Genomic DNA, 19,368 nt, shown 5'->3' with positions numbered 1-19,368 from the left:
TCAGGCGATCAGAAGAGATGTGTGGAGTGAACACATAAATGTGATATATAGAGCATATTTAAAGCCACAGAAATAAATGATTCACCCAGGAGTAAAGTGTGGAGAGAGAAGAGAAGCAAGTTCAGGATCAAGCCCTGAGGAGCCCAAACATTTAGAAATAATGTAGAAAAGCCAATGAAGTCAAAGGAATAGAAGTTTGATATGGTCCGATAACTGTTGCCTGTTGAGAGTTCTTAAAGAAGCAAGCTGGAAGGATAAGAAGATGTGGTCAGGAGGGAAGTTTGAATTCATATTTTTTCAGGAGATGTGTTTAGTGTGCTGGAGAAAAACTTAATCCTGTATTAGACCCTAATTTTTAAACATTATCAAATACTGAAAGTAAACAACGGTGCAGTCTCTTTGTTTTGGTGAGGTTGTCATAGATGTCATATTGTAGAAATACTAACTCATAGATGTCATATTGTAGAAATACTAACTCTCCATGAATCAGGTCCTTATGATGTGGGGCCTATGTCAAAAGACTATGTAAACAGTAGTAGCGCAACCTCAAAACCTTCAGGGCCTTTCAGCGTTCTCTACCTTGCCTTGAGGAATCACATTCAGCTCCTTTCTTTCTGCTCCATTCATCATACATGGACAGTTATTTGTAGTTCCCTGAATGCTTTGGGCTGTTTCATGTCCTTGCTTTCACACCTGTTCTTCTGCTGCCTAAATTCCCTTTGTAACCCCAAACTGCTCTTTTGCCATCTGCTTGGAAGAAGTCATAAGTCTCAAATACCCCATTTCTGTTCATCCATTCATGAAACCTTGGTACCCATCCACTCCTAGCCAGGCAGAGATAGTCACTCCATCCCCTGCACTGGTGATACGTACCTCTGATGTATTGTAATTAATTAATTTGTCTTATTTAATAAATTTATGAGCTCATTGAGAGTAGAGACTAAGTCTTTTTAATATTACTATCTCCAAGCCTAACACATAGTAAGTCTTCAGTGAAGGTTCATTTAATTAATTGTTTGAAAAGCTCAGTGTAAATGTTAAAAACTATTGATTTTACCAACCAAGAAATTAATCTGAATAGTTATAGACTCCATTCATTTTGAATACTTATTGAGCACCTGCTGTGTTAGTTATAGACTCCATTCATTTTGAATACTTATTGAGCACCTGCTGTGTGTAAAGCACTGCCAGGGAGCCTGGGAAAGAGAGTGCAGCTGTGAGGCTGCCCAGTCTCGGGGGGAATCAGACAGATAAAAAAGCTCCTGTGATGTATTGTGCCAGTTGTGAAGGAAGATGTGTGCTATGAGGATGGGTGGAGCAGCACAGTGTGTTTGAGGAAAAGGGAGATTCAGCAGGACCTGCAGCATTGTGCACTTGGGAGAGACGAGCCCAATCACATTGTGCCTTCCAAGTTATATGTAAAGGCTTTAGAGAGTGGGGGAGAAACATTCCCTGGTTTCACCTTCATTTCGGAAAGAGTACTCTGGCTCTTATGATTGTCCCTTTTAAGAAATACAGCACCTAGGGAATTGTTTGCAATTTGTATTTACATATATCTATATGTATCTTGGAGTATTTATGTACTTTTTAATTTCTATTTTTAAGCAACGAAGTGGCGAATCTGTTAAAGTGCACCAACTTGATGTTGCTATCCCTTTGCATCTCAAAAGCCAGCTGAGGAAAGGACCCCCTCTTGGTGGTGGGGAAGGAGAGGCAGAGTCTGCAGACACAATGCCATTTGTCATGTTAACAAGAAAAGGCAATAAACAGCAGGTAAGAGACTGTTCGCTGTATATTTACAGTTGATTGTTAGATATCAAGTATAAGGAGTAACATTGTTTTATAGGTTCTAAATTATCTTTTGTCTATAAGGGAAAAAGTGTTAGAAGCTTTTATAGTGTTCAGTGGTAGGAATAGTCTTATCCATTGTATATACAGAAGACACATCTGACATCTAAAGAATGGCTATTTTTTAATGGAAAGGACATTTAAATTTTAAGTTCATATATACTATTTTAAGGGTATATAAATACCTTGACTTCCAGAAGCAACGTTACATAAGCAAGCTCAGAGTGGGGAATGAAAGAAAGATGGTGACTAATACACCTTAAGGAAATGCTCAGTTGCCAAAATTTCCCTCGAAAATCAGTGTTATTTGACCCCTAATCCTTCTCCTCCCTTCTCATTATACACTTTCCTCCTTCTTTTCCTTATCTTACAGATGGTCAGTCAAAACCATTTCTCTGACTACTTTAGTGATTCATCCATCATATATTTATTAAGCATCTACTGTGTTCCATATTCTATTCCAGGTCCTGAGATTACAGTGATAAACAAGATAAAATCAGTGAGAGGTAGACAAACAAACATTCGCAGGTAGTGAAGTGTGATATGAAGAAAATAAAGGATTCAACTCTAGGATATATCATGTATCAATGCTGTGAGACTTTTTCACATTTTGACACTTCTGAAATCAGAAATCTTGTGAAAGTGGACAGCATTTTTTGTTTCAGTGATATGTAAAATAATGGTGCATCTTAGAATTAATGGAATGTTAGATTTTATGACATATGGTAGGTACCACAGTTATCTTAGACATGTCTAATACCTGGCTCCCACATTCATTCACATAGTCATTTAACAAATATTGTTTACTTACTACATATCAGGCACTTCTATGTGCAGAACGTAACACCAGTCAACTGAAGTCCCTCCTCTCTTGGCAGCTTTTATTCTTGTGTTGGGAGGCAGATGGTAAAGAGATGCGTAATGTCAGGTTGGGGAAGATGTTATGATGGAAATTAGAGCAAGATAAGAGGATAGAAAGAGATGGGGTGGGGAGGGTGGATGAGAGGGAGACTTGTTCTGTCTCTGATTTATCAGGTAATTTTGTGTTTACACAGGGATCAAAGTTGTACAGTATACCATTATTTTGCTATAGTGCCAGTAAATCTTGAGATAACGATTATGTACCAGTTAGAATCATAGCGCGTAGGGCTGCAGACTTGGCATCAAGACTCATGTGTCTGAAAGTTAACTTTCACTTTTGTTCAAAGCATTGCCAGATCTCCCTCAGACCCTGTACTGAGTCAGGCCTGTCCTCCACCCCAGGCTCTCCCCAGGCCTTGCTGTGCTTTCATGTAAGTCCCACCCCTCCCATCCTTAGGCCAGGTCGGGCTCTGGAATGTCCCTATTCCCCTGTCCTCCACTCTCTGTCTCTGGGAAAAATGAGCTTTTTTTGGTTAGGACTCTAAATTTGGTGTTATACTGAGATCTTTGCCAAAACTGCTCTCATAGCACCTGGAACTGCTAATTCACCACTGTTTCCAGGATTTGCTTCGCTTTTGTAAGGACTACTTAGTTCTCTGAGCTAGACTTTTCTATTTCAGTTGTCACATTTTAGGTCTCCTCGTTCTCTTTTTCTTTAAAAGCTCCCCCCCGCCCCCCTCATCACCAGCTTTTCTTGGCACCAGAAGAAACTTTCAACAGGTAATTAAGCTATAAAATTTTGTGCATACACACATACACAGAGCCATTACATGTCTTTTTTATTATTATTATTATTATTATTATTATTATTATTATTATTATTATTATTATTATTATTATTATTATTATTATTATTATTATTATTGTGAAAGGCAATACATGGCAAGTTTGATTAGATACACCTTGGTTCCCATTCCTGCACAGCTGCTCAGTGATGGTTTTACATTGGCATGCTTCTTGGGCCCTGAGTTTTAGAGGCTTAAGAATATCTTGTTTTGAAGATCAAATTACACCATAGTAAATAATCAGTTTTCTTCTTTCTTCCTCCCTTTTTCTGAGCTGCATATGAAAATTCATTGTCACCTTTCTCAATTTTGTACATCCCATTTGACCCCTATGGAACATGTAGGCATTGACAATAAATTAAATCAAAACCTACCTTAAAAAACTTTCGGGCCTTGAAAAATAAATTCACTTCAGCATTCTGAAATTGTAAATTGTATGGACTGAAATAAGGTTATGTGTTTATATTTTAGAAGGAATATTTTTGGTTCAAAGTGGATAGATTATAAACTGTGTATCTCATATAACATTATGCAAAATGAGAAAATTTAAAGTTCTTATTTCTTGAAATGAGAAATTTAGTTTAATTTTTAAGGATTCTTTACTGAACTTTAAAAATATTAGCAATAAAACGAGAGCTTAGAGTACTTGGTTATTCAGTAAATTTTCAACTCTTACAAGCTTTATTTGGAATTTTGGGAAATATTCAGTTTTAGGAATATTATTTGAAGAAACATTACTGGTAGTTTGTGGTTTGAAAAGAAAGTATATTTTTCTCTAATTTTTATGTCTTTATTTGGCTTTTGGGTGTTGGCCCTTCTGGTGCAACAGTTTTTCTGCAAATGTGAAATGTGTTGCCTTGTAGGAATCTTTAGTTCTTAAGTGAAAGATCTCTTTGTGCACCAAGTTTGTGCTCAGAAATACCTTTCTGTTGTAGTCATTAGGGAAAACAAAATTTGTACCAGTGAAATGAGTAGTTGAAGAGGAAAAAAAAGGATAATGATGTTGGTAATTTATTTTTTTAGATTGAAATATTTATGAATTAGAATAATGAAATATTTCAATCATTAAAACAAAATTTTAATGTAATAAAATTGTTATACTGTATAATAGTTTAAGAGCTTTTTGATTGTTTTAAATAAATGCATAATATATTTATTATAGTTAAATACTTACAAACTTTTTTTTTTCAGTTAATACTTAAAAAGGAATTGTGATTTGTTAATATGTTTTGACTAGAATAATTGATACTTATCATAGTAACTTGAGGTTACATGAGAGTAGTTCAAAAAATACATGGAAAGATTTGCATTATCTTTTAATTCTATCTTTCCATGAGCTTTTTGAAGGGGTGTGTGTGTGTGTGTGTGTGTGTGTGTGTGTGTGTGTGTGTGTGTGTGTGTGTGTGTCTGGCAAAGGGATCTGAACCTTTGACCTTGGTGTTATCAACACCACACTCTAATCAATTGTGCAACCTAAATCACCTTTATTTGCTATTATCATGTTCCAGGAAATTTAGTTTGAGTTTTTGTCATCTAATTTGCTATAATGTAGTGTCCCTCTTTTAGTAGTAGTATCTTAGCTTTATAGTAAAGGCATTTGGTGAAGGTGGCATCAGTAAATTTGTCTCTCTGTCTCCATTTATTACTATCTCTTTTCTGTTCTTTTTAAGCTCATAATACTTGAGATCTTTTTCCTTCTGTAGAACTGGTCTCTGATGTCATAAAATGTGTTTTTGTTTATCTTTTATTTATAATTGTTTTCCTTTAGATGATCTCAATGAAGAAATTGTTAGTCTTATAAGTGAATAGAAATGTATATGTTTCACATTTTTGATCAAATTTATTATAAAATTTTCTTTATAATCTTTATATGCTGTTCCATTAGTATAATTAGTACCATCATCATTAGGCTCATCATTACTCACTTATGAAGGAAAATCAAATTTTATCATCAGTAAGGGGGAAGAAGTAGCCACCCTGTTTTATTTCTGAGTGTTTTAATGTGGTGACAGATCAACAAAATCCTCTTAGAATTGCAGCTTCCAATTTCATGCTGATGAAGAAAATATCTATCTGTATTTCTTTTTTTTTTTTTTTTTTTTTTTTTTTTTTGTGACCGGCACTCAGCCAGTGAGTGCACTGGTCATTCCTATATAGGATCCGAACCCGCGGCGGGAGCGTCGCTGCGCTCCTAGCGCAGCACTCTACCGAGTGCGCCACGGGCTCGGCCCTCTATCTGTATTTCTTATTAAGCTGTTTTGCTTGAGTATTTTGTAAAACAGTAATGTACTGTTCCCTCTGTATTTGCATAAATTTATAAGTGTTTAAGACCAGTCAGTGCAGCCACTGAGAGAAAAACCAGCTAGCTGATTAAGACCATTATAATTTTGTAGTATGTAATTTGCATTAAAAAAAGACAGACTTGGGCTGGCCCGTGGCTCACTCGGGAGAGTGCGGTGCTGATAACACCAAGGCCCCAGGTTCCGATCCCATATACGGATGGCCGGTTTGCTCACTGGCTGAGCGTGGTGCTGACAACACCAAGTCAAGAGTTAAGATCCCCTTACCGGTCATCTTTAAAAAAAAAAAAAAGACAGACTTTCACTTTTTTTTTTTTTTTTTTTTACCCTTGCCATCTCAAAACCAAGCATCTTATTTAGTACTTGGACTGAAAATGCTTTCATTAGTGATCGTTCTCAAACCCTAATAGATATTTCATATTTCACTGAGAAAATATTCAACATTGCCCAGAATTCCTACCTACGATAAAGATAACAATTATGATAACAACAATAATAGTTAAAATTTATTGAATTCTTAATGTATTCCAGACCTTGTTGTTTTATATGCAATCATATCTTTAAAATTAATGTATTACTTTATGTCACTGTCTTTATTGATTTTATATTGACAGATACTCCTAGAGTAGTATCTGTACCTCTTCTATACTGCTAACTGCCTCTCATGATTTTTCTATTAAGGGGAGATTGGAAAGTTGGTTTGCTTCAAGTCCTCATTCTGGATGTTATTCTCATTTTTAGAAAAAAGTGGTAATCTTTCTCTCTAGAATTTGAAATCTCTCCCCCTGCTGTCATAATAAGTTGGCCCAGCTCTGTTTACAATGTCTGTTTAATGGAGCTTTTCTCTGCCTGTTGTTCATATCACCTAGGTTTGAAATATAGGTTCAACAGAACGCTTTCCACATGAATAGTGCTGAAAGTAAGGAATTTCACTGTGAAGTACTGTGATGTCTTGCAGAACTCTAGAGTTTAGGAAGAATAAGTTTATTATGACGTTCTGTTTCACATGTTAGAGATATGAAGAGTTTTTAAAACTTTTTAAATTGTTAAATATATTACTAATATGTAGTATTTTTGAGTAACTGCTATTGTTAAGCAGTATTCTGTGTTCTTTACACATTTTATTTCATTTAATTCTCAGAACAACTCAAAGTTTTAAAATTAATATCCTCATTGTATAGATGAGAAAAAGAGTTCTTAAGGAATTTGCTATGTCATACTAATGAATGATAGAGTTGAGATATGAGTCCAATCTGTCTGACTCCAAAATGCTTTTTTCTTCATTTCTTTTCAGTACTGCCTGACAAGTATATATTTCATGAAAGAGCTGATTGTAATGTGGAAATGAAAAGGAACCCAGGGAAGGGGTAGAAAAAAGATACAGAATTTGTAATTGTGGAAGAAGGAAAAATTGGCCATCATCAGACCATATATATTACAAGTTAGAAATAGACAGCCCACGACTGGCGATTTTTAAAGATGTGGCTCAAAGAGGATTAGGAGATGCTTTTTTAAAAGGCTGTATTCAGAGCCTTAAGAACAAGAAAGGGCGATCCGCATGCTTGTAGAGAGAGATGGAAGAAACAACTATCACTTTCCATTTATCAAGAGGAAAGATTTACTATCTGAAAGGGTAGATTAAGGATTAGATAAAATTAAATAAAGTCAAAAGGGATAATATATCTACTTTAAGTGAGTACCAGTCTTCAGGCATAAACAAATTATATCCTCAAGGATTTAAGGAACTTATATGTAATAGTAGAGAAGCTGTCATTAAACTTAGACAAGTCTTACAAAATGGAATAATAGTCAAAAGATTCATAGTGGGCAAATATTTTCTTTTTCAAAAGCAAGCAAAAAATACATTATGAAAATCGCAGTCCAACTTTTAGCATAATACTAGACTGAATTTTAAAACAGATGGATTTGGTCATTAGGAAAATGAAAGTTAAAACTAAATGAAATACCAGGATGCACTTGTTAGAATAGCTGAAATTAAAAAGACCATGCCAAGTTTTGGCAGGGATGTGAAGAAAGTGGAACTCTCATACACTGCTAGTGTAATGTAAAATGGTACAGCCACTCTGGCAAACACTTTGGCAGTTTTTTAAGAAAGTAAAACATACCAGATATTCCCAGCTATTCCATTCCTATCGTTTTTCATTTAATATATATGAAACATACATCTACTCAAAGATTTATAATAAATATATAACTGTTATTTGTAATACCCCAAATTAGAAACAACCCAAATGTTATCAACAGATGAATGTGTATGTGGTATATTCATACAACGAAGTCCTACTCTGTAAACAAAAAGGAACTAGCTATTGGGCTAGACATTTAGCAGCATTTTCGTGGTGCTGTTAATCCTAAGGTCCAGGGTTCAATCCTGTACCAGCCAGCTGCCAAAAATAAAATAAAAGGAACTAGCTATTGATGCATTCAACAACATGGATGCATCTCAAAATCATTATGCCAAGCAAAAGAAGCTGGACAAAAAAAAGTACATGTTATGTGATTCAGTTGATATAAAAATTTAGAAATGCACTCTAATCAATAGTGGCAGAAAGCAGAGCAGCATTTGCCCTGGGGTTGGGGGTGGAGATAGAGGTGTTATGGGGTTGGAAGTGATGGATGTGCTCATTGTCCTTGAGTGTGTACATATAGCAAAACTCATCACATACATTTTAAATGTGTTTTTTTTTTTAAATGGTTTTGAGCTCTTTAAAAATAAAGTGATAGTTGCAAGGAGTTGCAAATCCTCTTAAGCTAAGTTTATTTGGGAGAAAAGGTGAGGTTTACCAGGCTGGCAATTGTTAACATTTAAAATTTTGATATGTGAGATATTTAATAATCTGCTACCTTTGATGTGAAATATAGTTAGTTGGGTTTGTGGATAGTTTCTTATCCATGCTTAATATTTTTCACCTTAGTGTATCTGGCCTAGTGTGCTTAATGTTCTGGGTATTACGTCTTAAGAAGAACATTAACTAACCGAACTGCCTCATAAGAGAGAATACCAAGAGAAGACATCTGAGATAATACAAAGAGTCAAATTGTGAAATCAGACTCAGATAAATCAGAAATCTTTTGCAGTGTTAATACACTTTACTAATAATTTCAAGGATGCCAGCATTCAAAAGGCACGGATCAAGCAGAGAGCGGTCTGGGAGCCTAAGCACAGCTTCCCAAATCCTGCCTTTCCACATCAGACATATCTTTGGCCCAGAGTAACAGATGAAGTCTTTTTAAATGAGATGTGCAGGTTATCACACAGCAGAGAGAGGTTAGGTTATGAAACATCTCCATTTTATGCTTATATGGTAACATAGCTTACTTAACATATTCCAGGGAGCCTTTACCCATAAATTCATAGATCAAGTCTGGCTTATTTACTATGAACAATCCTAAACTAGGAGCATCCTGCTAAAAACAAAATGATTCCTCAATAGGGACTCACTCTCTCCCTGTAACAGAGAACTGGGTCTCTCTAGGCCAGCTGTTTAATTCTCCCTTCTTCCCAACATCACAGCTGTCTTCAGAAGTGTGAAGGGCTAGTAATGCTGAAGACGGACCAGATTTGTTCCATATAGTTCAGGAGGCAGATAGAAATGAAAAGGATGCAGATTACAGTTTGTTGTGTAAGAAGCATTCCTGACAGTTATCCATACATGACAGAGTCTACAGGAAGAAAAGTTGTCCCCTCTTGTTAGATGTGTACTTCCAAATAGACTACAATAAAGAGGGAGTTCTGCTTTTTACAGAAGTTGAACTTGGTGGCCTTTCACCTCTCATCCAACCCTGCCGGGTTTTGTGTCTATTAGAGTAATAGTAGTGTCTGTTCTTAGATGGCACTATCTATTGATTTACAGTACAGGAAAGACATTATCATTTTTCTAAACATTTAATTCTACTTGCTATTTTATTTGAAGTCTATGTTTTCTTTCAGTTTTCTCAAGCTATTTGTGATTCCTTGTTATTTTTTTCTCAGTTTAAGATCCTTAATGTACCCATGTCTTCCCAACTTGCTGCAAATCACTGGAACCAACAACAGGCAGAACAAGAAGAGAGGATGAGAATGAAAAAGCTCACACTAGATATCAACGAACGGCAAGAACAAGAAGATTATCAAGGTATAAAATTGTTTCTAAAAAAAGTGGAAAATTTTGATGCCTTTTGAATGTGTTAAGTATAAAGTATCAAAGTTGTTATTCTCTCTCACCTTTTCATGACATACTGTACATATTTATACTGAGAAGTTAATTGTTTTTTTAATCCCATTCTATCTTCATTTTTCTCTCACTTATTTGTAAAATAACAATAATGTAATTTTCATTATATTTTGCTAACTCCATAATCACTTGGACTATACACTGTTAGCTGTGTTTGCAAATGAGGTGATAATCAATTTTTAATTGCCTCACATTGCCAGCCAAATGTGCTGGCAATTCAGCCACTGTAAATTAACAAATATTTGATTTAATTAATTCAACAAAGATTTACCTCATTTTGTCTATTTGAAGTCCTGGTCTTAAGGACCCCATGTTCCTTCAGATTTGAGGTTATACTCAAGTTAGTTTTATGCATAGATGCTCTGCATTCTTGGGTTAATAGGAATCTTACATATAGGGTCCATGGACACCTCATATGCCAGCTGTTTGCTATTCGTATGGTGTCCAAATTTTAGAGCCATAATATGGTTGTTTGTATAGCACTGTTGCAAACAAACTGCTAGTTTTGCAAGAGTGTTGTATAAATAATTATTTATGGTTATCTATCTTTTAATCCCACTTCTAGAATCTTCTCTCCCAATTGATGCCTGACATTTTTAGTACTAATAGCTAACACTTAACTAAGTGCTTACTGTGGCCAAAAAGAGTTTTATGCACTTTTTCAAAACATGTAATCCCCACAACAGTTCTGTGAGATGTTATTATTATCTGCATTTTACTTTTAGGGAAACCAAACCTAAAGTCCTGCAGCTGGTAAGTGGCAGAGCTGGAATTTTAACCAATATAGTCTCTCTTAGGCTTTTTTGCTACCTCATAAGACACGTATGTAGGAGCCAAATTCACAGTAAGGGGAACAATGGGTATTAAAAGAATGTCATCTCTTGATATGCTCTTTCAGTACTTCTTAATCATTTTAGTCTGTGTAATGGTTATTTTTCTTTAGTCATCTACCCGATAGGACTAATAAACTTGTTACCTCTAGTGTTTTGTTTGCTTCATAGGGGGAGTGCATTTACAAGGGTTAACTGCATTTTCCTTTTTGCTGCTAATTACAGAAATGCTGCAGTCTCTTGCACAGCGCCCAGCTCCAGCCAACACCAATCGTGAACGGCGGCCTCGTTACCAGCATCCAAAGGGAGCACCTAATGCAGATCTAATCTTTAAGACTGGTGGGAGGTAAGATAGTCTTTACGTGTTTCTTCTCTAGATACTGGTTTTCCATTATGTCCATGTGAATAAATTAGAGACTTCTGAATTATCCTTATTGATAAAGTCCTATATTATCAAAGTCTTTGAATTGCAGATATTTGAGAAAAGAAAATCTCTCTCCTACAATAGTTATAGCTATTTTTTAAAAAGGCATTACTTTCATACAGATCTTGGCCTTCACTCTCTCTGATTGGACTTCTTTTTATTTTCTCTTTTGCATTTATAGAAAGGACTAGCTATTCGTTTGAGAGAAATCACAAACTTTGTGTTAGAATTTTTCAGGTCAGGGTTAATTAATCTCAGTGTTTACAGAAACTTAAAATCTATATGCTAGACCTTCAAGCATGTAGGTAGAATTTGTTTTGAGCTTTTTTTTTTAAATTATAAAATTTTCTGATGGAATCCGTGCCATTTCCACTTAAAATTAAACTTGGATTGTTTAATATGAAATAATTAAAATTCGGTAGAGAAATTCATGTTGAAGATGTTCCCTGATAAGACCTCTTTCATCCTTTTTTAAGGATAAATTATTTAAAGTTTTTCTGGGACATGATCTAAAGACCTACCATCAACTCAGTTTCCGTCTTGTGGTTGAATTAAAAGTGACAGTGGCTTCTGCTGCCCTCACTACTAAACTCACTCAGGGAATTAGTGTTTACCCAGAGGATACACAATAGCCCAAGAATTCACTTCGTTGTTAGGGGTGGGAGAGGTGGTGCAGAAGGGAGTGTGCTAGGAGTGGCGAAGTAGATCATTTTGGAGGAGAGCAGTACTGGGGGAAATGTAGATGTTAGAACCTGTGTCTCTTACTTGCTGAATGTATTTGTGTGTTCCTGATAACATTTTTCTTTCAACTATATGCTCAGATAACTCTCATCAAATTGCAATTTAGAAAACTGGTTTGTCATGATAGTTTGGAGATCTGTTCTTTAGTATCTGTTGAGTGTAATTAAAAAAAAATCCAGGTAAAAATGATGTACAAATTCATCTAATTAGGCATTATAAGATATTAGGTTATTTTTAATTATCCAAACTTCATTAAAGTCCTTTAATGAATCCTCTTTTATTGTTGTGAAAATATAGAAACTAGGAAGGTTAACAGTCAATGAAAAATGTAGTTTCCTGCTTTTGCATCTTTTTTTTTCTTTTTTTTTGTTTACATCTTAAGGAGAAGCAATTTTGCATATTTTCTTAGAGTAGTTTTAGATATATGCCATAGTGTTCTTGATAGTATCTGTTCCCCTTGCTGTGTCATCAGTGCAAAAGCCTTTCCTTAGGCAGCAGAAACAAAGACAATCGTGGGGAAGCAGAGGTGTGGACTTCGGTGTGCTATGCTGACGCATATGGGGACGCGAGGCACGCCTTTCTTAGTTTGCTGCCAGTGTTACACTCAGTTGTTTTTCAAAAGTCTTTGTTACCTTTCTGTGTTCCTTTCTTTCCTCCAATGCCCCCTTGGAAGAGTTGGCCACACATGCTCTTTCTTGCAGCTTACCCCCGCCCTTCTGCTGCAGCTGCCTTTTCACTGCCACCAGCCACCCCTGTTGCCTCGCGCCCCCGTCTCTTGGGCATTGTCTCAGCAGCACTTCGCACTCCTTTTCTTCATGATGTGACCTCTTCCCTTGGCTTCTGTGACTCTGCTGGCTTCTGGTTTGTCCCCTTCTTCTGTGATCCCTGCTACTCCTTCTCCTGACTTCTTGGTGCACCTTCCCTGCCAGTGGATGTCTGTGTTCCTCAGGCTCAGCCCTCGGCCCCTATCACTCTTGGTAGGAGGGGTCATCCCTCCTGAGGCTTAGTTACCTTCCGCATCTCCAGCCCAGATCTGGCATTTTAGTTTCTGACTGTCCAGCTTTGTTTCTCAGGAACATAAACCTCAGTGTGTCCCCTGCCCCAGGCCCCCTTCTTCTCTGTTCTCTAGCTTAGTGAATCGAAACAGTGCCCACTCCATTGTCCACACTAGAAAAGGTTTCATTTCGGATACCTCTCTGTCCCTCCATTCCCAGATCTAGTTAGTTAACCAGTCCTCTGCATTCTACTAGTAAGTGGCTCCCACACTTGCCCATCATATTCCACCCCACTGCCACAACCCTAGATCAAGCTACCATCGGCTCTCGTCTGGATCACTGACGTAGCCTCCTCATCGACATCTGTCTCCCGTTTTAGCCCCTTCCGGTTCATTCTCTCTGCTGTGCTCATTGTCTCTTCTCAAATGCAGATCTGGCCTCTGACTCCATGTGCCCTTTTGCTTAAGACCCTTCATTGGCTCCTCATGGCTTGTAGGATAAAGTCCAAACTCCTCAACTTGGTTAACAAGGCCCTGGGTGATGTGGGTGTACTTACCTTACTGGCTTCATCTCTTGGTAGTCTTTCCCCTACTCCCAACCAAGCTGGCCTTTTAGCGTTCTAACTGTGTTCTTTTTCACCTCTCTCTGTTTGGAACAGTCTCCTGCTTTCCCCAGATAACTCCTACTCCTCCCTCAGGTCTTACCTTGGTACTCTCAAGTCTGACATAGGTCAGCAAGGATATGCTGCCATGACTCACTGTATTTCCACAGACCTCATCCTGCTTAACTGCCTGTTAGCTTTTCTCTACCCCCATGTGATGAAGACCATGAGGGCAGGGACTAGGTCTTATCTTTCCCATTGTATCCTTCACAGCTCTTGGTGCCTGGAACCTAGTAGATGCTCAGTAAATATTTGTTGAATAGACAAAGGAACTTTTTGCAATCTACATTTAGTCATTTAATAAACTTTTTCCCTCCCGTTCTGCTCCCAGGCTCTTCTCTCTTGTTTTCCTTTTTTTTTGTAAAAGTCCCAGTTCTTGAGCAAACCTCTCAATCTGTTTAAAACCATAACTTGGGAAAAAAAAGTCCTAGATTGTCCATCATTATTAAGAATGGTGCCCTGTAAAAGTATCATCGATGCTGTCCTCATAGCCATGTAAATGTGAGTTTTTGAGCCTTTTGGGAGTAGCGATTTTTTTTTTTTTTTTTTTTTTTTTTTTTGCCATTTCTTAAACTTAAGTTTTAAGTGAAGGAATCCCATTTGAAAGAACAAACTGATGGGATGAAATCTCCTGGTGGTTTGGCTCCACTTTATTTTCTTCTATTTTTTAACTGGGCTAGACTTAGTATTCGTGGAAACGTGTGTCTAGAGTAGTGACATCCTTGGGTATCTTAAGAACATGCTGGAGTGGTGAAGTCCTCTATGAAGGAAACATCTCTGAGTGAAGTGTGAGAAACTGGTTTCAGGTTGATTCTTGTCTAGTGCATTTTTAAAATTTCACTTATTAATATTGGTGACAGTATATGGCAGATAAAGAGAAATTTATTTGGAAACTGGTTATTAAAGTAGCTTAAAATCTTTCTTACCTGTGGATTTTGCTAGGCTCCCAGACATTAATTATAATGATTTTATATTTTCTAATTTAGAGGATCCTTGAAATAGGAACATAAATTAAAATTTCAGCTCTTTAACAAATTATGGGCATTTGCTTACAATGAGTTATAATAGTAGTAGTACTTTTAGTAAAACTATTATCTAGGTTTTCTGTAGTGCAAAACCAGGCTTTTTTCCTACTCTGCTAGTGTTGAAAAAACTGAAACTTAGCATCTTTGGCAAGTATTAGTACTAATATGGTTTAGATGCTGCACATTTATATGTATTATTTCAGTGCTCCTCAAACTTTAAAATACATATTAGTCATCTAGACTCATTAACATGCAGGTTCTGATTCATTTCTAACAAGTTCCCTTGTGATGTCAAAGCTGCTGGTATGTGGATCACACTTAGAGAAGCAAGGGCTTATGCTATCAGACTTTTTTCTTTTTTTAAATCCTTTTTTTTTTTTTTTTTTCAAATGGCTGGCCAGTACTTGGTTTCCAAACCTTTGACTTTGGTCTTATCAACACGCTTGCTCTAACCAAGTGAGCTAACTGGCCAGCCCCTGGACCATTTTTTAAACACAGCGTAAGGCGAGTCTGCCTTTTTCAAATTACCTTTTTTTCCCTTTTTTCTTTTCTTTTGTTTTTTTTTGGCGGCTGGCTAGTACAGGGATCTGAACCCTTAACCTTGGTGTTATAACACTGCTGTAACCAACTGAACTATCTGGCCAGCCAGATATTTTCTTTATATTATTATTGTAAGGTTAAATAAGTGATAGTTTTGTTATAAAATAGAGTCCCTCCTAGAATTACATTTAATCCTAAGTGTATATTGTAAATAATTTTTGAGCTCTTAGATTTTTCAATCACTCAGAATGATTGTTTGCCTATAAACCAGTTAAGTGACACCCTACACTATATATAACTAGTGATATAAATATGTCTTATTCACCAAAGATATTGAACATTTTTTTCTTACCATTCATTGCATTTATTTAAAGTATTCTATTTTAGATAGCCACAGCTGCTTTGTGTTGACTTCAGGAAAGACTCTTGTCTCTTCTCTTTCTTTCTCTCTGGGAAAACTTGTGTTATTGACCCTTTCCCATTCATTCAGTTCAGTTCTGGATATACCTAGCTGAGGATATACTTTTCCATATTTGTATTTTATTCTTTGAAAGTTTCTTGCTAGTGTAATTTGCTCTGTGAGAAACAAACTGTATGAGTTTGTCCAGGCTGCTGTAACTCACTGCCACAGACTGTGTGGCTTACACAACCGAAGCTTGTCGTTTCATAGTTCTGGAGGCTGAACATCTGAGATCAAGGAGTCATCAGGGTGGTTTCTTCTGAAGGCTGTGAGGGAGAGTCTGTTCTAAGCCTCCCTTGTAGCTCTTGGGGTTTGCTGGCGATCTTTGGTGTTTCTTGGCTTGAAGATGCATCACCCTGACCTCTGCCTTCACCGTCATATGTGTTGTTTCTATGTATGTGTGTATCCAAGTGTCCCCTTTCTTATGAGGATACAGTCATACTGGATATGGGGTCCATCCTACTCCAGTATGGCCTCATCTTAACTAATTACACCTGCAATGACCCTGTTTCCAAATAAGGTCATATTCTGAGGTACTGGGGTTTAGTCTTCAATATATGAATTTTGGGGTTTCACATTTCAACCATAACACAAACCGTGAATTCTTAGTGTCATAGAAATTAGTCCTAGAAAAGGTACAGGAGCCATCCCTTCCAATTACTGTGTGGATTGCTTCTGTCTTAGTCCAGTAGAGAGCATGTATGCTCTTTAAAAAGCACTAATTTGGAGAAGTCACTAAAAGGTGTATGGTAATGTTTGAGGGGACGCTTTCTTGCCTGAGCTTAACCCTGTGGCAGAAGCTAACGTTGCCTTGTTTGTGCCTTTAGGAGACGTTGACCCAGCAGCACGTGTCATTTCATTAGGTCCTGTATCTGATGTTGTGGATAGTGGAGTCCTCCAGCGATTGAATGAGAGCAGTGGACACATCTCAGCATGTCGGTCTAGAGAGTTGAGAATCTACACCTGGGACAGGCTGGGGCCATGAGGCAGAAACACCAGCCTCTGCCAACACCGGAACAAGCCGGCGCTTCCAGACAAGGCATAAAAGGCCTTTTGTAATGGAAATCACGTGAGGGTTAATCTTCTCTTGAGAATGGCAGTCAAGAAATGAGATGGTTCACTTGACTACTGAGCAGTTACACCAGGAAGAGTGTCAATGAGACGACTGAGCCGGAGAAGAAACGGTTGTGATGGTAATGGTATGGGGGAAATGAACTTGAGTTTTAAACTTGATTTGAGTTTCAGTGTCTCTGAATTGAACATCCCATGTTGGAAGAAGATACATTTGGGGGCTCCAGGACTGCAGTAGAAAAGTATAGAGCAAGCAGTAAAATCTTCTAGTAAAAACTTACATGCAGGACAACAAAATGATGAAAGATATGCAAATACTAGATAATCCACCAGGAAGGCTTTTGTTTAGGAATTTGTTTCAAGAGGAACAAGGGATGAGGGAGAAAAATGTGTTTATCCTTCAGAGTCAGTAATATAAAATTGCCTATTAGGGTAAAAGAAAAATGTGGAGACTATAAGTATGCAAAAAGCATTCATTCAGATGGCTTAGAAAAGTCTGATACCCGCCTAAGAACAGGGTTTTTGTTGAGCCCATTGTAAGTATCATTGAAAACAAAGCGAGCCAGTCAGCGTGTCACAGAAAACGAACGAAGGACAAGTGGTTCAGATGTTTTGTTGACCTTCATGGGTTTACAGCCTCTGTCTCTAAACAAAATATGGAAACAAGTAGAGCTTTATTTTGCTTTTGTTTTCGTTTTGTTTTCTTTTCTTTTCTCCCCACTAAATAGAAATGAGGGTTCTTAGTCTGTTTCTGACAATCTGTTAATTTATTAGGGTAGTTGTCTTTCGTTTGCTTTCCAATAGGCATAGTAAATTTAGTTAAAGAGCACATCTGTATGCTACAACTTGACATCTTTTTTTCTAGCTATTTTGCATTTTTTCTTTTACCATGTTTCAGTTTCTGCATGTAGATTTAAATAAGAAACAAAACTTGTAAAGTTGTAACATTTCTCTTGGAAATGCTGCCCAATCTTCACCAGCTTCCGAAATCTGACCTTTGCCAATGCTGCAATAAAGTGTTGTAATTTAGATGTGGTGTGGTTTTATTTGGTTTGGGTTTTAGAAACCTGTTGAATGGGTAAGTCAGTATCTTCCTGGGTCATCTTTGTGCTTTATAAAATATTCTCAGACATGATTTCTTTAGCATTTCATTGTTAGTGTTGCTTTCACTTTAAGGATTACATATTTGCATGACTTTCTTAGGTGCCTGAGCTAAGTTTACCTTGTGGGGTAAATACAAAAGCAGCCTGTGCAGTCCAGTAGAATAAGCGTTTTTAGAATAGGCTTAATGCTGGTTAAGATGAAAAATGTTTGCATAGCATGGTTTAGCCTTGGGGCAGCGGCTATGATTTTACCCAAGCGTGTGCAGCAGAGTGGGTAAAAGCCCCCCTGTAAGTCAGGCAACCCAAAAAAGGAACAGCAGGAACCACTGTTTTCCATTTCTTTCCAGATGTTAATTCCAGGGCTGACTTACACAAGCCGAATGGGGTTACTGTAAGCATTATTGCTAAAATTTTTAAAATTCAGCTGAAAGTTACTATAACTTGGAAAAAAATGGGCTTTTAATAAAAGAAAAAGCTTCAAAACTTCCCTTCCATTAAGGAAAGCTTATCATCCAACCCTAATTGCCATCTTTATCACTGACCTGTATATAATAACTAACACTATGTTCTTGTTGGGAAGAATGGTTGACAAGTTTTAGCATTTTTATATTATTTCTAGGTTTAAATTATTGCAGAGAGCCAGGGATAATTCTAAATTACCCTTTATACTACATATCTTGCACAAGGCGGAGAATATGTGAAAATCAACTGTGTGGTGATAATTTACCTTCATTTACCTTTCATCTAGAAATGATAGGGTCACTAAAAGGTGTGATGTGTTTGGGGAGCCTTAAAGAAAATGGACCAGATTCTTTGCAACATTGCACCTTTATTCAGTTAGATTACTGTGACAAAGATAAGTTACACGTGACCAATAGAATGTCAATATGTAAGATAGGGTCTATGTCACCCACCCAGAAGCTTGCTTATGTTTACAGAAATAAGGAGAGAAGCCTAATGAGTTTTGGAAAATCCTGTGACTCTCATGACTTAGTCTCTGGGCCTCCTTTTTTCTCCTTATGATCCACTAAAGGTAAGCACATGTGAGCAAATCTAGCTGTTGGGCTTCTTCCTTTGATCCTTTGATCCTTTGATTCATTTTTGGAGATTGATAAGCAGAAAAGGCCTTGGGCAGCCTAAAGATCTCTAAGAGTCAGACCCCGCACTTTACTATAAAAGCCTCTCAGGCTCTTATGCAAGTATATTACAACTTTACTTATAGCCATTACAAACTAGATCCACTTAAAACCCAGCAGCCAGATAGAAGGAAGGTTGTAGTTAGTACACAGTGGATAGAAAAGCCAAAGAAGGAACAAGATGAGAAGTCTAAAAAACATAAGCAGGGCAGAGAAATACAAAAAAGGAACACCTCCTAGAGCAAAAACCCAAGAAGCCCAGTAGACCAGTATATATAGGATATATAGTAGAC

The 19,368-nt window shown here is 37.0% G+C and overlaps 1 protein-coding gene across 3 annotated transcripts in view; it reads left to right on the top strand.

Annotated features, from left to right (window-relative positions):
- UPF2 (UPF2 regulator of nonsense mediated mRNA decay) overlaps positions 1-17,865 on the top strand; it is a 98,542-nt gene extending 80,677 nt beyond the window's left edge. For 2 of the 3 annotated variants that reach the window (XM_063100386.1, XM_063100384.1), the window contains 4 exons: positions 1,606-1,773; positions 9,849-9,990; positions 11,145-11,265; positions 16,593-17,865. In XM_063100386.1, the coding sequence (XP_062956456.1) occupies positions 1,606-1,773; positions 9,849-9,990; positions 11,145-11,265; positions 16,593-16,602 (441 nt within the window). In that variant the 3' untranslated portion in view covers positions 16,603-17,865. Of the gene's footprint in view, positions 1-1,605; positions 1,774-9,848; positions 9,991-11,144; positions 11,270-16,592 lie in introns of those variants that run through there. The other variant, XM_063100385.1, reaches the window with a different exon arrangement.
- Positions 17,866-19,368: the final 1,503 nt, after the last annotated feature.

This window comes from Cynocephalus volans, chromosome 6, assembly GCF_027409185.1.
Source record: "Cynocephalus volans isolate mCynVol1 chromosome 6, mCynVol1.pri, whole genome shotgun sequence".
Lineage (NCBI taxonomy): Eukaryota > Metazoa > Chordata > Mammalia > Dermoptera > Cynocephalidae > Cynocephalus > Cynocephalus volans.
Note: the sequence above shows the minus strand (reverse complement) of the source record. Positions and strands in the feature narration are given on the sequence as shown.